This window comes from Trachypithecus francoisi, unplaced genomic scaffold (assembly GCF_009764315.1).
Source record: "Trachypithecus francoisi isolate TF-2019V2 unplaced genomic scaffold, Tfra_2.0 Lachesis_group11, whole genome shotgun sequence".
Lineage (NCBI taxonomy): Eukaryota > Metazoa > Chordata > Mammalia > Primates > Cercopithecidae > Trachypithecus > Trachypithecus francoisi.
In genome coordinates, this window is record NW_022681456.1 from 82,802,195 (window position 1) to 82,821,026 (window position 18,832).

Below are 18,832 nucleotides of genomic sequence, written 5' to 3' on the forward strand. Positions count from 1 at the left end.
TTCTCTAAGTCTCCAACAATGGGATATGAGAGGAAGAGAAACACAACACGCCTCCCCCACCCAAAAAAGCCAACTGTGGAGTGACTGCAGATTTTTAAAATCTGAATTTCTAGGCGGAGTCCCTATATATTAACAAGTACTCTCATCAGCCTGTTGTATCTTCGGAATGAGCTTTCTTTTCAGGCTGTCCTGTTCCCCCAACATAAGCTTAGCCATCCCATGAGAGAGGCCCTGACAGCCTCCTTCACGCTCTGCACAGGGAGATGCACACATCCCTCCTGGGGCACTCTCAGCAGTCACCACGCCTTTCTTCCCCCATCTTCACTCTCTCATTCATGAGCTCTGAAATTGGTCAGCATTGGCTCAGCCCCTTCATTTGGAGTCAAAGAACACCACAGGTGCAAACAGTTTATACAGACTTTATTTTTCACCCATTGAGGTGAGCACACAAAAATCTGGGCAGGCAGAGGTCTATGAGATGTGGTGTCACAATTACCTGCCCTGGTTCACAGAGACAGATCATGAGATTTGGTGGTGAGGGAAAGGGGTCTTGTTCTTACCACAAATTGCTATGGGATTATCACAATGACACATTTATTCCTGGTTCTATTTACATCATGGAGTGTGGAGAGGGTACATTTCTTACACTAAAAATATATACTTTGGAATCTCTAAAACAAAAATATCTCTATCTCTACATAAGACCTACTAGAAAGAAGAACATAGAAAACAAGGGAAATGTACCAGCACCTCGAGTTGTCCCCTTCCGAGGGAAGGTTGCTCTGTTCTCCACCTGACACCATGAGCGTGGAAGGGCAGCCAAATCTAACCAATCAGACAGACAGACACAGATAAATAAGAGGGAGGCTTTATGATCCTGGAGGAGTGAATATAGGGGAAAGGAAAGAGGAGGAGGATTTTGGCCTCTTCTACAGAAGGAGTAATTGCACAATCAGGTTGGTGCTTCTGTTTCCAGCATTATTGCACATGTGAAAAGCCTGCATGTTGAAGTCAATTGCAAACCTGCTAAGCAAAGCCTAAGCTCCGCTGATTTCTGCTGGGCTCAGAAAAGTGCCGTGGGTGGGTTCTCTCTCTCAAGAAATATTAATGCCATCAGCTAGAAGAAAAAGTTCTGTATTCTCCAATGCTGAAACTGGGTTAGGTTTAAGAAAAATGCTATTCCTTTTCTCTTCAGAAGGATCAGAAACCATTCCCTTCCCTTTGAGCACAGAATCTCCTAAAAGAATTATGCCTATGGATGAATCATTCCATTTTCTGAATTTACTTATTGAAAAGGTTCACATAACACTCCTTTTCCTCTTTTCACACTTCAAGCAGTAATATAGTTCCTTTACATCTCTTTTGGTTATGAATATTACCCTTCTTTCTGATGAAAAGATGTTAACTGACTGAACTGCCCATTCTCTATAATTAATATTAAGAGACCAAGGGAACCAAGAATCATAAAGGATAGGCTTAGTAGAAAATCATTTCTATTTGGCTTTGAAATGTGCTTTTCTGCTTAAACTGAAATATGGATGAAACTGAAGGCTTGAGAATTCTTAGTCCCTCACCCTAAATAGGGGAAATAACCATAAAGTCCCCTTTCAAAAAAGCCCTGGGACTGTCCAACTCCTCACCATTCTCACCACTCCCAGCTGGTGGTGGTTTTAGGACCTCTGACCAAGAACTTCTTTCCTCCAAAGAACTTGAGGAAAAGGCAGAACAGAGAGGAGAAAGGGGTGCTTGAAAGAGCCAAGACAGTAAAGGAGGGAGGAACTTGGATGATGTCTCATTTGGCCATTTCAGGTCTGCTTAAAGGACTTCTACCTAATGGGAGGCCTAACACCTATGACCAGAAGAAAGTCAAAAAGGCTGAAGTTCAGTGCAAGATTCCTGGATGCTCTGCTAGGATGTGGCTTGGAAACCTGAGAAGTTCAAGGAAAATCCAGGAACAAACTGGCAAAAACAACTGTTTAAAGTCCTGGAAGGAGGTGCTAACTCCCTTACAAAATAAATTTAGAAAAGCTGATAAAGCGACAGAGAGAATATATTGATAGCATTTCTGATGCTCGTAGAAAAAGCCAGGGACTCTGGGGCCAAGCCTGCTCCTATGTTTCAGGAAAACTAGAGATTCAGATCTTGGACATTGAAATCAATAGAGAAGATGCACAGAGAATTACGAATTCCTTTACTAAGGGGGAAGTCTGGAGAGTTCAGTGGGTAGAAAATAGAGCAGGACTAAGAACTATCTTTTTTGTACAACCAGAAACTACAGGTTCCCCAAGCCAGAGACTTCGTGAAGGTCACAGCTATCACAGTCTGAGATATCAACCAAGCCTGGGACTTAGCATATACCAGAATTTTATCAAACATTTATGATTAATTTAAAAGCCAATCACTGGCCAGGTGCAGTGGCTCACGCCTGTAATCCCAGCACTTTGGGAGACCGAGGCGGGTGGATCACGAGGTCAAGAGATCGAGATCATCTGTCCAACATGGTGAAACCCTGTCTCTACCAAAAATACAAAAATTAGCTGGGCATGTTGGTGCACACTTGTAGTCCCAGCTACTCGGGAGGCTGAGGCAGGAGAATCTCTTGAAGCCAGGAGGCAGAGGTTGCAGTGAGTTGAGATCGCACCATTGCACTCCAGCCTAGCGACAGAGCAAGCCTCCGTCTCAAAAATAGCAAAAAAACAAATTTAAAAAAAAATCAAAAAACAAAAGCCAATCACATCCCAGACAAAGAGAAACAGTGACTCTTCACACCATCTTTTGGAAATATATGGTTTATCACCCCACTACCCCAAATCCAGGTCTCTACACATAAAGAGATGGGGACAGAAGCTGTATGTGGAAAGAACACATCTCTTGGCAATTCTGTCTTCAGAAGTGGGAAGTCTCATGTAGCCACAAAGAGCCAGGCTGTGTTTTCTGCAACCAAACATATTTGGCAATTTCACAGTATGTTTCTGCTGGTCTTCACCTTCTCTCCAGACCTACCCTTCCCTAAAAGTTACGGCTAGCAAGTAATCCACCCACTTAGTAAGTCCAGTTCTTTTCATTTAGAGCTAAGATCCCACTTACCATCACTTTCTCAAATCTCTGGCCTCCCTCCCTTCCTACCACTATACCACAAGCCTATCAGGCATTGGCCTGCCAACACTCAAACTGTTTCTGAAATCTCCCATTGTCATAAAAGAGGTGCACCACTTCCCTGGCCCAAGCAAATGTGGGTATGGAAATCACCTAACTACCTGCCTTGCTTTCCACTCCTAAATTTTTCTCCTTCACGCTGAGTTTAAACATTTTTTTCCATAGACGAATCTGTATTTGTGAGAAGTCTGAGATGGGAACCCCTGAGATGGGAGAATGGCCATATTTTTTTAATGTCCCTCCAGCTAGGTACACAAAGACTAGTAGTAACAATGAAATCTTATTACTACGCTCTCATCTGTCAACACACACACATGCAAATGCACACGTGCGCACACACCCACACACACACTGCTGCTGCTTCACCTCTACTCATTTCCTAGCCCAAACACTGCCCACCCTGACTCTTTCCCCATAGGCACCAGCCACAGACCAAAGCAAGAAAGCAGCCAGGACTCGGGTTGAGTGTTTGGTGGAAGTTGGACAAGAGGAAGGAGTAAGAGTAGGGAATGGTTCCTACCACAGAGATGAAACAGAAATAAGGCTGCCTATTGTTTGAGAAAAATTTAATGGCTTAAAAGGGTTGGCATGGCCTCCAAAAGTAACTAACAGACCCTGCCAAAGGAAACCAAGACAGGTCCCCTCAAGATATGGAGCACACATCAGTCTCTATATCCTTTGGGGAAAGCCTCCTACTTATTCCAGCGCAAGTCACACGTGCCGCAACCCCTACAGCAGAGGGACATATTCCAGCCTTGTTAATACTGTACAGTGACAATGTCTGGTACCACCATACCAAATTAACAATGTGCACAATGATTGCGTCCAGCATCATACCATCACTACGGCAACCTGTTGATGATCATCTAAGCCAACCTGATGGAAGGTATGTAAGCTGGTTACCAGCGGGATATGGAACAGACACATGCAAAATTCCAACAATCCCGGATAATACAGCTCACAGGCTTGGATTATATCATGCAATGTTACATACTCTTACTGCTCTTTACAGAGATTCGGGAGATAACACCTATGCAAGGACTGTTGAAAACAGATTTAATACATTCAAAGCTGCTGCAGGAATCAGTGACATACACATCAGTTACCTACAGCTTGGTGTTTCTGCCTACGTTGCAAAAAAGTTGGGATACCCTGGTGTCATAAAACCCTGATTGGAATACTGTCTGAAAAAGTTGGAGGATCTGGACAACCACTAATGGTTCAGATTCATCTAGTGGCCCATGAGTAACAGATGACAACACTTGTGACGATAAATAACTTCCTTAAAGATTTCGAGGCCAGGTGCAGTGGCTCACGCCTGTAATCCCAGCACTTTGGGAGGCTGAGGCGGGTGGATCACCTGAGGCCAGGAGTTCCAGACCAGCCTGGCCAACATGGTGAAACCTCGTCTGTATTAAAATACAAAAATTAGCTGGGCATGGTGGTGCACGCCTATAATCCTAGCTACTCGGGAGGCTGAGGCAGGAGAATCACTTGAATCCAGGAGGCAGAGGTTGCAATGAGATGAGATTGCGCCACTGCACTCCAGCCTGGGTGACAAGAGTGAGACTTTGTCTCAAAAAATAAAAAATATTACAACTCCACACTTATTTTGATTCCAGGAGTAACTGATGAAATCCCCAAATTCAGAGATGCTTGGAGATCCCTTGAGAAAGCCATCAGTCCTGTGTGGTTTCCCTCTGTGAAGGTAATTTGCCATCCAGATGCTGTGAAAATCACCATGACAGCCTTGCCTTGCCTCCGCAGCACTGTACCATGCCTCGGAAACAAGCACCACCATGAGACATTACCACCAAGAAAAACCAATTCCAGGAGGAATTCCTGAAACTAAGCTCAAGGATGCATCTGCTGAAAGCTCAGACAGGTTGGCCAATCAATATTCACAGATGAACAATGGGAAATCCTGCAATCACGTGGAGTGACCCATGAAATTGTCTAGGCAACTCTTGGAGACCAAAAAAAAAAGAAGAGAATCACCATCATCTGCAACAGGCGACAGTCCATAGGGACCCATGGATTTTTAAAAAAATGGAACCTCACAAAGAAATTCAACAATCAGCTAATGAGTCAAAGGCCACAACCAGTATCCTGTAAGAAACAATGTCAGACCACGAGGATGACAGGAAATCACCACGTCCAAAAAGACCAGACTAGACAAAACCAACCATGCCCCTTGAGCACCTGCCATAAGAGATCCCGGTGCCATCTCTTTCTCTAGCCACACAGGAGGAGGGCCGCACTTCCAAGACAGTTCCAACTCAAGAGGTTACCCTTAAAACCTCTTGGTGAAAAGAAAGAGAGGGGACAAAGTTGAGTCTGATGTCAGTAGTGAACTGGCTGAAACACTGGATTGATCAAAGAATTTTAGCATCCTATAGATGGCAAGTTTGATGCAGTGTACTTGGCCTTTGACACATTAGCAAGCATAATTGAGAAAAAATTCAAGATCCTTGATGGAAACTTGGAGAAACTTCAAACTGATATATCATTCATGCATTCGAGAGCCATCAAGGGATACTTCCTACTGGGAATTTTTTTTTTTTTTTTTTTGAGACGGAGTCTTGCTCTGTCGCCCAGGCTGGAGAGCAGTGGTGTGATCTCGCCTCACTGCAAGCTCTGCCTCCCAGGTTCACACCATTCTCCTGCCTCAGCCTCCTGAGTAGCTGGGACTACAGGCGTCCGCCACCACACCCGGCTAATTTTTTTGTATTTTTAGTAGAGACAGGTTTCACTATGTTAGCCAGGATGGTCTCGATCTCCTGACCTTGTGATCCACCTGCCTCGGCCTCCCAAAGTGCTGGGAGTATAGGCGTGAGCCACTGCGCCCGGCCGGGAAGTTTTATTCTACATCACATGCAGGGATATCAGACCCTTCTCCAGCTGTCCTCACACCCGCTGTGCAGGCTGCTGGAACCACTGCTGGGACCTACAATCCCGAGAGTGACTGGTAACCACCATGCACAAAGGTGAACTGCAACTATATGGAGGTAACTGAGCACCACACCCACAGAGCCAGGATCATCCAACCCATTCGCCCAACCCCAACCATCACCTCGTGGCAAAACCACCCAAATCCCTTCCCATCTTCACTCACAATCCCCCATCGAGTTCGCCCCAACAACACACCAAATCATATTTTTTAAAAGTAGCTGACATTCCTAAGGCGCAGTGATCTGGGAGAGTCTAGCTCGAGAAGTCCCCTAAAGTGCACAGGTGGTCCTGTACCCATACTACACAGAGTTAAAGAAGGCTCCTCCCCTCAAGCAGTCAAGGCAGCACAAGACAACAGTGTGTTAGGAGAAGTATTTTTCTGAGTGATACTTTCACCCAGTTTTGCTACACTCCTTACAGCTGTGCAGAGGCTAGGGAAAGAGGTGAAATGGTCATCAACCTCCCCACACAGAGGGGGCAGGAAAAGATGGGAGGGTCAAGATAGGACAAGAAAGGGGAGATGTTCTCAGGGAACAATAAGGATGAAAAAGAGGCAAGCTTAAGGAAGCAGCCAGAGAGGGACAAGGGAAAAGTCTGCAAGAAAGCTTATCCTCCTGACAGGCTGCCTTTTAATTCTTCCCAATTAGGTAGGTAAATGAGTACAATTACTACAGCTATCCTAAAGTGATAAAATGTGAAGCTTTGGCTCATGAAGATTTTAATGCCCATATAGGTTCAAAGAAGCATGACCTATCCTGTCTGCACCATATATATATGAAAGGAAGCTAAGGCTGTTTCCAAAACAGCCTTGTGATAGAAATGAGACAAACCAGGAACAATACCCACGATTCAAAGGAACATCATTTTAATATCTGAAAGTAGCATAATGTTCAGCCAATAGGCATTGGTACAACCATACATACTGCTTGTTTACAGCAGGCATCCCCTCTGAGTGGTTGGCATCTGTCCTGTACCAGTTGTTAAATATTTTGAAAATCATCTCTGTATTAAAATAATTGTGGCCCTAGGAGATAGGGAATATGAAATAAATGAAAGATTCCTTTAACATCAAAGGTCTTTAGAGTAAGACTAGAATACATTAGTATATTTTAAAAGTCTAAGGAATGCAAAATTCAATAAAGTGATATAGCCAACCCTTCACCTAAGAAAGAAAAACACATTGGGGAACTTCCCACTGTACAAAGATTTTCCAGGATGGAAAACTAACATGATAGAATTCTCTGGGTGCTGATGGGCTTGCTAATTACATTCTGTGCACAAAGGAGGGAAAGATTTATAAGCACTGGATCCCAAATACTTTACATTCATTGCAACATAGAAGAGAAAAACCATGAATGTAGTTTTAAATTAAATATCAAAACTAATTTCACCACTTACAGTTCATTTCCCAGTGCGACTTTTTGCATCTGAGAGCCAGAATGTTTGTCAACCAAAAGAAATCCATGAAGATGAAGAAACCACATGGCTGAAGGTGATTTTGGTCCATTGAACTGATGATCGTTCACTACTAAGGCAGTTAAGGAGACAGTACGTAAGCACTTGGATCTCACCAGGATGGAATTGGAATGTATCCTCAAGAGACAGCAGCAAGAAGTCAAAGAGTCCCGCAAAATGGCCAATAAAAACACCATATCCTCCTTTCTATTCACAAACAACTATTATCAAATCTTTCCCAGATATCTAGAAAGCAGACACTATGACAAATCTTCAGGCTAGGAAGTCCTTCCTGGTATCTAAACTAATTCCTTCTATTGCAATCTAAGCTCAATCTCTTACTCTATCCTCAATGAAAACCAAGAGAAGTTGCTCATCCTCATTTACTGTTGATTTTCCGGGGATCCTTTTCCTATCTAAGCGACACAACTCAAATGTCCCTTCTTGGCCCTTGTATCATCCAAGGTTCTTGCCAGTTATGCAGGCTGCTGCTAGGGAGTGATGGAGATGCACCCAAGTCAGAGGCATCTTCTGGCTGTGGTGGCAGGCACTGCCAATGCCCAGATCACGGATCTTCCTGGTAGCTGACCTCCTGACAATCTCTGGGTCTGACCAGCATCCCCCAGGGGAGGTAATCAAACCAAGGCCCAGGGCTGCCTAGGAGCCTGCAGGCACTAAAAGCACTGGAGAGCCAGAGAGGATTTCCTCTCTGTTCCCCTCCTACTCCACACTCCATCCTTTAGGAAGAGGGACCTCACTGAAGGATTCCTCAGTGGCAGAATGAATCCATATGGCTTGGCAGGCCAGCAGAGAATTTCAGAGAAAATGTCTGGAAAATGGGAAGCTAGGTCTTCAATGGTGGCTGTTCTAAAGTGAAAAAGAAGGAAGAAGAGGAGAAGAACCAACAGGAGGTGGTCTTCTGCTTCCACATTCACATCTGGTGACTGGCTGCTGGTATGGGGATAGCTGGATGCCCTCCAATGCACACCAAAAATAACTGAATGCTTCGGCATGGCTTTGAGATGACCAAGGACAGGGCCAAACTTGGTCTTGCTTCTTCTCTGAGAGACTCGCCATTTTCTCTGTAACCAGAACTTCCCTGAGGCACCACACGGCCCAAATCTTCCATCCCAGCAAAGACTCTTAGTTGAAGAGACTGAATAAAAGTGTTACAATTAGACAAAAAGGGAACATATGATTCATTCCTCCTTTTAACACAATACTTTGAAGATGTCACCACAATTTGGATCTGGCTATATTTTAAGTTCATTTACAAGTAGACTAGTTCTCAACTAAAAATAACCATGTGCGTTATACATTTCGACAGCTGCCTGGATTTTCCTCCGAAGGAAACAAGATTCTATATTTCACTCACATTCAGCAGAGATTCATTTTAACCCATTCGATGAAGACATAAATCACCACTACCACCCACTGGTGGCTGTGACTTTTCAGAGCACTTTAATTTCTCCTCAGAGTAGCCTCAGGAGTGGGGTAGTGAGTTATTATTATCTCCATTGCGGAGTAAACTGAATGCCAGAAACAGTGGTCTGTCACGTTATACATGGAATTAATCGAAGGACCAGGTCTCCTGATTCCTAGCTTATTTATTTATTTATTTTTAACTAGAAAAGTTGACTTTAAGAAGGCCTCAGATTTTGTCTTCAGTTATTTACTTATACTTAAATGGTATTTGGACTAAACTATTCAAGAAATTTGGGCATATAGCCTACCTCAGTGCAGGCAAAAATGCCTCAAGTTCTTCCATTTTCTTCATTAACCTGATTAAGGTTGATCTATGCTATTAGCAAATGATATACAGAATTTGGTTTCAAAACAGAAAAACAGTTACCGCCGGGTGCATTGGCCCATGCCTGTAATCCCAGCACTTTGGGAGGCCAAGGTAGAAGGATCGCTTGAGTCCAGGAGTTCCAGACCAGCCTGGGCAACACAGTAAATCCTCGTCTCTATAAAAACACAAAAATTAGCCAGCAGGGGTGGCATGCACCTGTACTCCCAGCTGCTTGGGAGGCTGAGGCAGAAGGATTGCTTGAGCCCGGATGGCAGAGATTACAGTGAGCTGAGATTGTGCCATTGCACTCCAGCCTGGGAGACAGAGAGTGACGGTCTCAAAAAAACAAAAAAAGAAAAAAAAAAAAAAAAAACAGTTACAATTTAGTATTTCAAAAATCTTTACTTGTTGTTAGTTCTCATTATGTAACAAGTTAAACACGTTAAAGAATGTATCAGTACTATCAACACTATCTGAATATTTTAGCAATTCTCTACCTAGTGTGGTTGCAGTAACCAGAGACATGCCCTTTAGATTCTGAAATGAGAACTAGAAAGAGGATTAAAGGAAATAAAGAGGCAAAGCAAATTTATATGCCAAAATAATCCCATCCGGACCTTGAACCTGTGTAAACGGGCTGCTTAAAACACCCTGACCAAATATTTAGGAAACATTTTTACTTTTTAAAGGCTTATAGCTATTCTTATGCAGTTAGCGGCAGTTCCTGGAAGTGCTATTTATTACACAAATTCCATTTTACAACTAAAACACATTTTACCTTCAATATTACCATTGTCAAAAGCCAGAAATAAATAAAAATCAGATGTTACAGTTCGCTTTACCTCTTTTCCTTTGCATTTCCAGAATTCATACTGAGAGCTTTCCAGACTGTAGTTTTAGGCATTTCATCAGATATATTAATCTCAGAGGGGTCACATCTGAAATCAGCGATTAGGACAGTGAATGTCAGACATACAAATAAAATATGTATCACAGTCTATAATGATCACTGCCCCACCAGAAGGGAAAAGATGAGGTTTGAGACCACCTAGCTAACAGCTCTCAGGAACTCTGGGAACAAGATAAAGTCTGATCTTTCTTCTGCAGCCACTGAGGTCAGAATGGGAAGAGGCAAGGTGGCCCACGAGATGGTGCTGAAAGCTGGGCTGGTGTGTCACATGGCAGCCAGTCCTGCCCCCACAACTGTGCACTTCTCCGAAGGGCCTCACTGGAGATGCTGCTGACAACGCTATGATATCAACAGTGCAGCATCAGGAACTACCACTTACTGAGCACTAGCTGTATGCCAGGCACTTTTCATTCATGTCCTCATTTACACAGCCAAATCTCTTCTGTTCATAGTTCACAAAGGACTTTCCTAATATCTTAACTATCATAGCAACAGAGATTATTAACATCCTCATTTTGAAGATGCAGAAATGAAACCTCTCAGAGCTAAGTGACTATCCAAGGTCAAACAACAGCAAGTAGAGAATCAAGACCTTGAACCCAGCCCTTGATTTCCTAGAAACAGAACGGTTTGATGTTTTCTGCAAGCCAGAGTATCTCCTTTTAAAATGCCAAGAGAGGAGACAGCATCCTGTTAAAGGGGAAACATTGTTCCCACTTTGCCACCAGATAAATCAAGCTCACAGCTCCTTCCACAACAACGTGTAGAAAGTTTATTAAGAACCAAGACTATTATTAAGAAAAAGTGCCCTAATTTCCCCCACCGTATAAACCACAACCAACTCAATGATTCAGCAATAAATTCTTCAGAATCCCAATGACCCAGATATCCTGCTCTCTTCCTTCTCTGCTCCCTCTTGACCTCTAGGTTTTTCAGCCTATGGTACCTAGAGGTACACAGTGCTATGTGTACCTCTTCCAATTCAGAAACAAGACGCCAGGAGTAGAACCAGGAACGGACCAATTTAGTTTCCTGTCATTTGTGGTGAGCAATAGGTTTGACAGAGAAAGGAGCTAAAATCATTGGCAGAAGTAAGTAATTTTCATGATCCCAGTTCAATTCCCCCTTGCTCCCAGAACTACAGATGCCACAAGCCAGGCTAACATTGACTATTTCTGCCTATCCCCAAAAGCTTGCCCAAGCATTGGAATTTCATGCCTACTAGGCTGAGAACTCTCTGGAAATAAAGACTACGTCCTTTTCATCTTTGGAAGATGGCAAGGAAAGGCAGAAGGAGCACTGGTTTGAGGAATAGAAGACAGACCAGGGTTTGAATCCTAATCTTTCTATTCAGCAACATTGTAACATTGGATAAATTGCCTAAAACCCTCTAAGACTTAGTTTCTTCACTTATACAAATGTGGATAGTGATATTCATATGAGTACAGGTTAACTGACAACACGTAAGTAAACCCTCTAGCACAATCCCAGCACAAAGGAGGCACTCAGTACATTGACTTTCTTACCTCTTTTCTCCTTGTGATTCCCATAACCTGATATAGTGCCTGGTACATAGCAGGTATTCAATAAACAATGAGATGGAAAAGGGATTTTCACAGGGTGGAACTGGGAAGCTGAATGTTTAGCTCTTTATGCTAGCAGCTGCATGTGTGACACCACCACCACCACAAAGCCAGAACACTTAGAGAATAACCCAAAAAGTAAAGTCCTTGGTGTTTGGAAGTTTTACCTGCAACTGACGCTCTTTCCAGGACTACTTAGTAACTTCCTGCTCTCTAAGGGGAACTTGTCTCCCCCAATTTCTAACATTTTCTCGGCCTCCTGGAAGAAAAATAAACATTATCATATCTTGGACCAAGTAAGACCATAAGTTCACCAGACCATTCTTCTATCACAATTTCCACCTAATTTCATTGCACATTTATTATAAACAATATGATTAGGTTCTTTCGTAGATTTGAGTTACCACAAAATGAGAGACAACCAGATATTTATACATGTGGAATAGCATTCAAAAAAGAAAAAAAGAAAACATCTGAGTAAACCTCTAGATCTTATGACCAATTTACTACAAATATAGCAGACAGAAGAACATTTTAAATGACACCAAGATACATTTAGCAAAATATAAATGGTGAGAGCCCTAGAGGTCAAAGACCCCGTTTCTTCAATTTTAAAAAATGGAAAGGGAACCCCCAAAAAGATTTAAGAAAGATATCAACCAATTGCAATATATGGTTCTTATTTGGATTCTAATTCAAATAAACAAATTATTAACAAGAAGAAGTCTTTTCTTTCTACCTTTGTAGGTTTAAAATAATCCAAAATGTAGGCTGGGCATGGTGGCTCATGCCTGTAATCCCAGCACTTTGGGAGGTCGAGGTGGGCAGATCATGAGGTCAGGGGATCGAGACCATCCTGACTAACACGGTAAAACCCCATCTCTACTAAAAATATAAAAAATTAGCCGGGTGTGGTGGCGGGCACCTGTAGTCCCAGCTACTCGGGAGGCTGAGGCAGGAGAATGGCGTGAACCCGGGAGGTGGATGTTGCAGTGAGCTGAGATCACACCACTGCACTCCAGCCTGGGTGAGACAGCAAGACTCCGTCTCAAAAAAATAAATAAATAAATAAAAATAATAAAATAATAATAATCCATAAGGTAAAAGATCTCTACTAAGAGAACTACAAAACACTGCTGAAAGAGGTCAGGCTGGCTGGGTGCGGTGGCTCACATCTGGAATCCCAGCACTTTGGGAGGCTGAGGCGGGTGGATCACGAGGTCAGGAGCTCAAGACCAGCCTGGCCAATATAGTGAAACCCTGTCTCTACTAAAAATACAAAAATTAGTAGGGCGTGGTGGTGTGCACCTGTAGTCCCAGCTACTTGGGAGGTTGAGGCAGGAGAATCGCTTGAACCTGGGAGGCGGAGGTTGCAGTGAGCCGAGATCACACTGCACTCCAGCCTGGGTGACAAGGCGAGACTCCATCTCAAAAAAAAAAAAAAAAGAGGTCAGGCACAGTGGCTCATGCCTTAATCCAAACACTTTGGGAGGCCAAGGCAGGCAGATCACTTGAGGTCAGGAGTTCGAGACCACTGTGGTCAACATGGCAAAACCACATCTCCACTAAAAACACAAAAATTAGCCCAGGCGTGATGGCAGGCACCTGTAATCCCAGTTACTCAGGAGGCTGAGGAAGGAGAATCGCTTGAACCTGGGAGCAGGAGGTTGTAGTGAGCTGAAATCACGCCATTGCCCTCCAGCCTTGGCAACAGAGCAAGACTCTGTCTCAAAACAAATAAACAAACAAACAAACAAAAAACACACCGCCGAAAGCAAACAGAGATGATTTCTTTTTCAGAGAATCATCTCTAATCTGACTTCTTTTTCAGAGAATCATCTCTGATTTCTTTCAGCAATGTTTTGTAGTTCTTGTAGAGCTCTTTCATGTTTTTGATTAGGTGTATTCCTAGGTATTCCATTTTCTTTGTGGCTATTGTAGTTAGGATTGTGTTCTTGGTTAAAAGAAGACATACAAGCGGCCAACAAACATATTAAAAAATGGTCAACATCATGCATGATTAGAGACGCAAATCAGAACCACAAAGAGACTCCATCTCACATCAGTCAGAATGACTATTATTTAAAAGTCAAAAAATAACAGATGTTGGCATGGTCGTGGAGAAAACGGAACATTTCTACACTGTTGGTGGGAATGCAAATTAGTTCAGCCCCTGTCGAAAGCAGTTTGGAGATTTCTCAAAGAACTGAAAATAGAACTAGCATTAGACCCAACAATCCCATTACTTGGTATATACCCAAAGGAAAAGAAATTGTTCTGTCAAAAAGACATCTGCACTCATATATTTATTGCAGCACTATCAACAACAGCAAAGAAATGGAATCAATCCAGGTGCCCATCAATGGCGGATTGATAAAGAAACTGTAGTACATATATACCATGGAACACTATGCAGCCATAATGAGAACAAAACCATGTCCTTTGCAGCAACATGGATGCAGCTGGAGGCCATTACCCTAAGTGAACTGATGCAGGAACAAAAAAACAAATAATGCATGTTCTCATTTATAAGTGGAAGCTACACATTGGGTACACATGGTCACAAAGATGGGAACAAAAAACACTGGGGATTCCAGAAGGGGGAAGGCAGGGGAAGGGTTGGAAAACTACCTATCCGGTACTATATTCACTACTTGGGCGACAGGATCATTAGAGGCCCAAAGCTCAGCATAACTCAACACACCCATGTAACAAACCTACACATGTCCTGAATCTAAAATAACTTTTTTATTTTATTTATCTATTTATTTTTTGAGACGGAGTCTCGCTGTGTCGCCCAGGCTGGAGTGCAGTGGCGCGATCTAGGCTCACTGCAAACTCCACCTCCCAGGTTCACGCCATTCTCCTGCCTCAGCCTCCTGAGTAGCCGGGGCTACCTGCGCCCGCCGCCATGCTCGGCTAATTTTTTTATTTTTAGTTGAGATGGGGTTTCACCGTGTTAGGATGAAAGGATGGTCTCGATCTCCTGACCTTGTGATCCGCCCACCTCGGCTTCCCAAAGTGCTGGGATTACAGGCGTGAGCCACTGCGCCCGGCCTAAAATAACTTTTTTTAGAAATCCATAATAAAATGTTTTCTTGGAAAATAATCCCATTGATTTAACGAAAATAATTACAGAGAAAAAAACTATCTGTACAAAGATGTTTAAAGTAATATAAAACAACTAAAAATTTTAACAAAGGAAAAATGTTTAAATTAAATATGAGATAATACTATAGAACATTATACATCCATTTTTAAAATATGATCATGATACAGACAAATAGAAACATGAAAGTTTCTTATGAAATCAGGTTGAGGGAAAAAAACAATATGTATGTGCTGTATATATAAATATGAACTCACAATTATATAATTATCATAGTTACATGAAAACTATGTTAAAAAATGGAAAACAACATAAAGAAATGAACATGAATGTTGGCTATCAGGTGGAGAAATTTTGGAGTCAAGTCTTCATCTTTTTCTTTTATTTCATTTAGCTTTTAAAACAATTTTATAAAGTAACACGTTAACAAATATGTGCTTATTTCAGGAATTTTGGAAAATAAGGAATATAATGTCTACCAGCCACCTCGAACTTAACATCCAAAGGAGATCTCTTGATTTTCCTCCTAAACCTGCTGTTCTCCTCGTTCTTCCCTATCTTAATAAATAGTAAAACCATTCATTCAATGGTTCGGTCCAAAAATCTAAGAGTCATACTTGATTCCTCTTTCACCCATGCCCACCATCATTAGCAAAACCCATCAGCTCTATCTTCAAAATAAGTACCCAATTCAGCCACTTTCATCACCGCTACCTTAGCATAAGCCACCCTCCCCTTTTGCCTGAGCTGCTGCCAGCTTCCTAGCTGGTCTCCCTGCTACCACTCTGTCCCTTCCAGTCTTACTGGATTTCTTGGTGTTCCTCAAGCACACCAAGCTCATCCCTCCTTCAAGACCTTTGCACTTTCTGTACCCCTGGCCTGGAATGTTCTTAATCCCAGATATTCTCATAATTTGCTTCTTACTTTATTCAGGTCTCTACTCAGATGTCTCCTCAGAAGAGTCATCTCTAATCATCCTAAATAAAGTAACTCTCTCACTCCCTACCTTCTTAAAACATATCACTAGCTAAAATTATATATATATATAAATTATAGCACTTTGGGAGGCCGAGACGGGTGGATCACGAGGTCAGGAGATTGAGACCATCCTGGTCTACATGGTGAAACCCCGTCTCTACTAAAAAATACAAAAAACTAGCCGGGCGAGGTGGCGGGCGCCTGTAGTCCCAGCTACTCGGGAGGCTGAGGCAGGAGAATGGCGTAAACCCGGTAGGCGGAGCTTGCAGTGAGCCGAGATCGCGCCACTGCACTCCAGCCTGGGTGACAGAGCTAGACTCCGTCTCAAAAAAAAAAAAAAAAAAAAATTATAGCACTATAACCAAGAAAATAAATATAGACTTGTTTGCTTGTTGACAGTGTCACCTCCGTGAGAATGTAAGCTCCATGGGGTCGGTCAGGGACTCTCTCTGTCCTGTATACTACTGTGTCTGGAACAGTGACAACAGAGTAAAGATTCAATAAATATGGAGGAAGGAAGGATTAATGTATAATCCTTACCACCTAGAGAGACATAGAGAACCACAATAAACATTTTGGTGTATTTTCTTCCTATCTTTTTCGTGTGTGTGGGGTGCACACATGCACGTGTGTGGGGTGCACACATGCACGTGTGTGTGTGTACAGTATGTGTATATGTATATGTTTTAGTATAAGTGAGGTTCTTTGACAGTCTTACTGTATGCTCCATTTTATATTCTCTATGTTTTTCACATAAAATGTCAGAAACATGTCCATATATCTTTTTTTTTTTTGAGACAAAGTCTTGCTTTTTCATCTAGGCTGGAGTGCAGTGGCATGATCTCAGCCTACTACAGCCTCTGCCTCCCGGGTTCAAGCTATTCTCCTGTCTCAGCCTCCTGAGTAGCTGGGATTATAGGCATGCACCAACATGCTTGGCTAATTTTTTTGTATTTTTAGTAGACACAGTGTTTCACCATGTTGGCTAGGTGTCGAACTCCTGACCTCAGGTGATCTGCCTGCCTCGACCTCCCAAAGTGCTGGGATTACAGGCGTGAGCCACCATATCCAGCCTTTTTTTTTTTTTTTTTCCTTTTGAGACAAGATCTCTCTCTGTGGCCCAGGCTGGAGTGCGGTCGTGTTATCTCAGCTCACTGCAACATCCGCCTCCCAGATTCAAGCGATCCTCCCGCCTTAACTGGGACTACAGCACATATCATTAAGTATCATTACAAAATACTTACTATCATTAAGTATTTTTTAAAACTTTATTTTTAGGCCAAGCACAGTGGCTCATACCTGTAATCCCAACACTGGGAGGCTGAGGTGGGTGGATCACGAGGTCAAGAGATCGAGACCATCCTGGCCAACATGGTAAAACCCTGTCTCTACTAAAAATACAAAACTTAGCTGGGCATGGTGGCGCACCTGTAGTCCCATTACTCGGGAGACTGAGGCAGGAGAATCGTTTGAACCCAGAAGGCAGAGGTTGCAGTGAGCCAAGATCAGGCCACTGCACTCAGAGCGAGACTCTGTCTCCAAAAAAAAAAAAAAAAAATTATTTTTAAACTGTTGTATAATAGTCTATTGTAATATATTTACTCTAATTTTCTTTTTCTCTTTATGCCATCACAATTAAAATATTTTGTCTACATTGCTAATTGTATCCCTTAGGATAAATTTAAAAATTAGAGTTACTGGGCCAAAGGGCATATACCCTTTTTTTTTTTTTTTTTTTGAGACAGAGTCTTGCTCTGTCGCCCGGGCTGGAGCGCAGTGGCCGGATCTCAGCTCATTGCAAGCTCCGCCTTCCGGGTTTACGCCATTCTCCTGCCTCAGCCTCCGGAGTAGCTGGGACTACAGGCGCCCGCCACCTCGCCCGGCTAGTTTTTTAGTATTTTTTAGTAGAGACGGGGTTTCACTGTGTTAGCCAGGATGGTCTCGATCTCCTGACCTCGTGATCCACCCGTCTCGGCCTCCCAAAGTGCTGGGATTACAGGCTTGAGCCACCGCGCCCGGCAGAGCATATACGCTTTTAAGACTCTATGGTTAAACTGCCCTCTAAAGAGATTTATGCAACTCATATTACCACTTTTAGAGTGTGAGAAGCCCATTTCAATTACAGTCTTGCCAACACTTGTTTTTATCTTTTAAAAATCTTTGGCCGGGTGCGGTGGCTCAAGCCTGTAATCCCAGCACTTTGGGAGGCCAAGACAGGCGGATCACGAGGTCAGGAGATCAAGACCATCCTGGCTAACACGGTGAAACCCCGTCTCTACTAAAAAATACAAAAAACTAGCCGGGCCAGGTGGCGGGCGCCTGTAGTCCCAGCTACTCGGAAGGCTGAGTCAGGAGAATGGCGTAAACCCCGGAGGCGGAGCTTGCAGTGAGCTGAGATCCGGCCACTGCACTCCAGCCTGGGCCACAGAGCGAGACCCCGTCTCAAAAAAAAAAAAAAAAAAATCTTTGCCAATTCGACAAGTAAAAATAATGTATTCTCCTTGTTTAAATTTTCATTTTTTAATATTTATTTTCATTTCATAAAATCCAGATGCTGCACAATCATTTCTTTGATTATTAGTGAGAATGAAATTTTTGTCATAGGGCAACTGGCCATTTGTACTTCTTTTTTGTAAATTATATATGTCCATTGCTTATTTCAATTTCATATTATTCTTATTAATATATAAGAAATTGAATAGTAAAGATATTAACATGTCTCAACTTATCTGTTATTTTTAAATTTTGTTTAGAGTTTTGGATGCCCAAAAGCATAACATTTTATGTAGTGAATTCTATCAATATTATCTTTAAAGTTTTCTTCCATTGACTTTATATTTTATAATTGTTGAAGCTTATTTAGAAATACAAAACTTTTGTTTTGTTTTCTTTTGTTT

General features: G+C 42.5%; 1 protein-coding gene across 3 annotated transcripts in view; it reads right to left on the reverse strand.

Moving 5' to 3' along the window:
- Window positions 1-403: 403 nt before the first annotated feature.
- The window catches only part of SLC4A8 (solute carrier family 4 member 8), a 91,556-nt gene continuing 73,127 nt past the window's right edge, over window positions 404-18,832 (reverse strand). Inside the window, exons 23-26 of one of the 3 annotated variants that reach the window (XR_004439900.1) lie at window positions 12,016-12,107; window positions 10,198-10,293; window positions 7,507-8,719; window positions 6,953-7,132 (exon numbers count right to left, since the gene is read on the reverse strand). Coding sequence is in view for 2 of the 3 variants with exons in the window: in XM_033222027.1 (XP_033077918.1) it covers window positions 8,707-8,719; window positions 10,198-10,293; window positions 12,016-12,107 (201 nt within the window). In the remaining variant the exon portion in view is untranslated. Of the gene's footprint in view, window positions 8,720-10,197; window positions 10,294-12,015; window positions 12,108-18,832 lie in introns of all 3 variants that reach the window. The other 2 variants (XM_033222027.1, XM_033222026.1) reach the window with 2 other exon arrangements.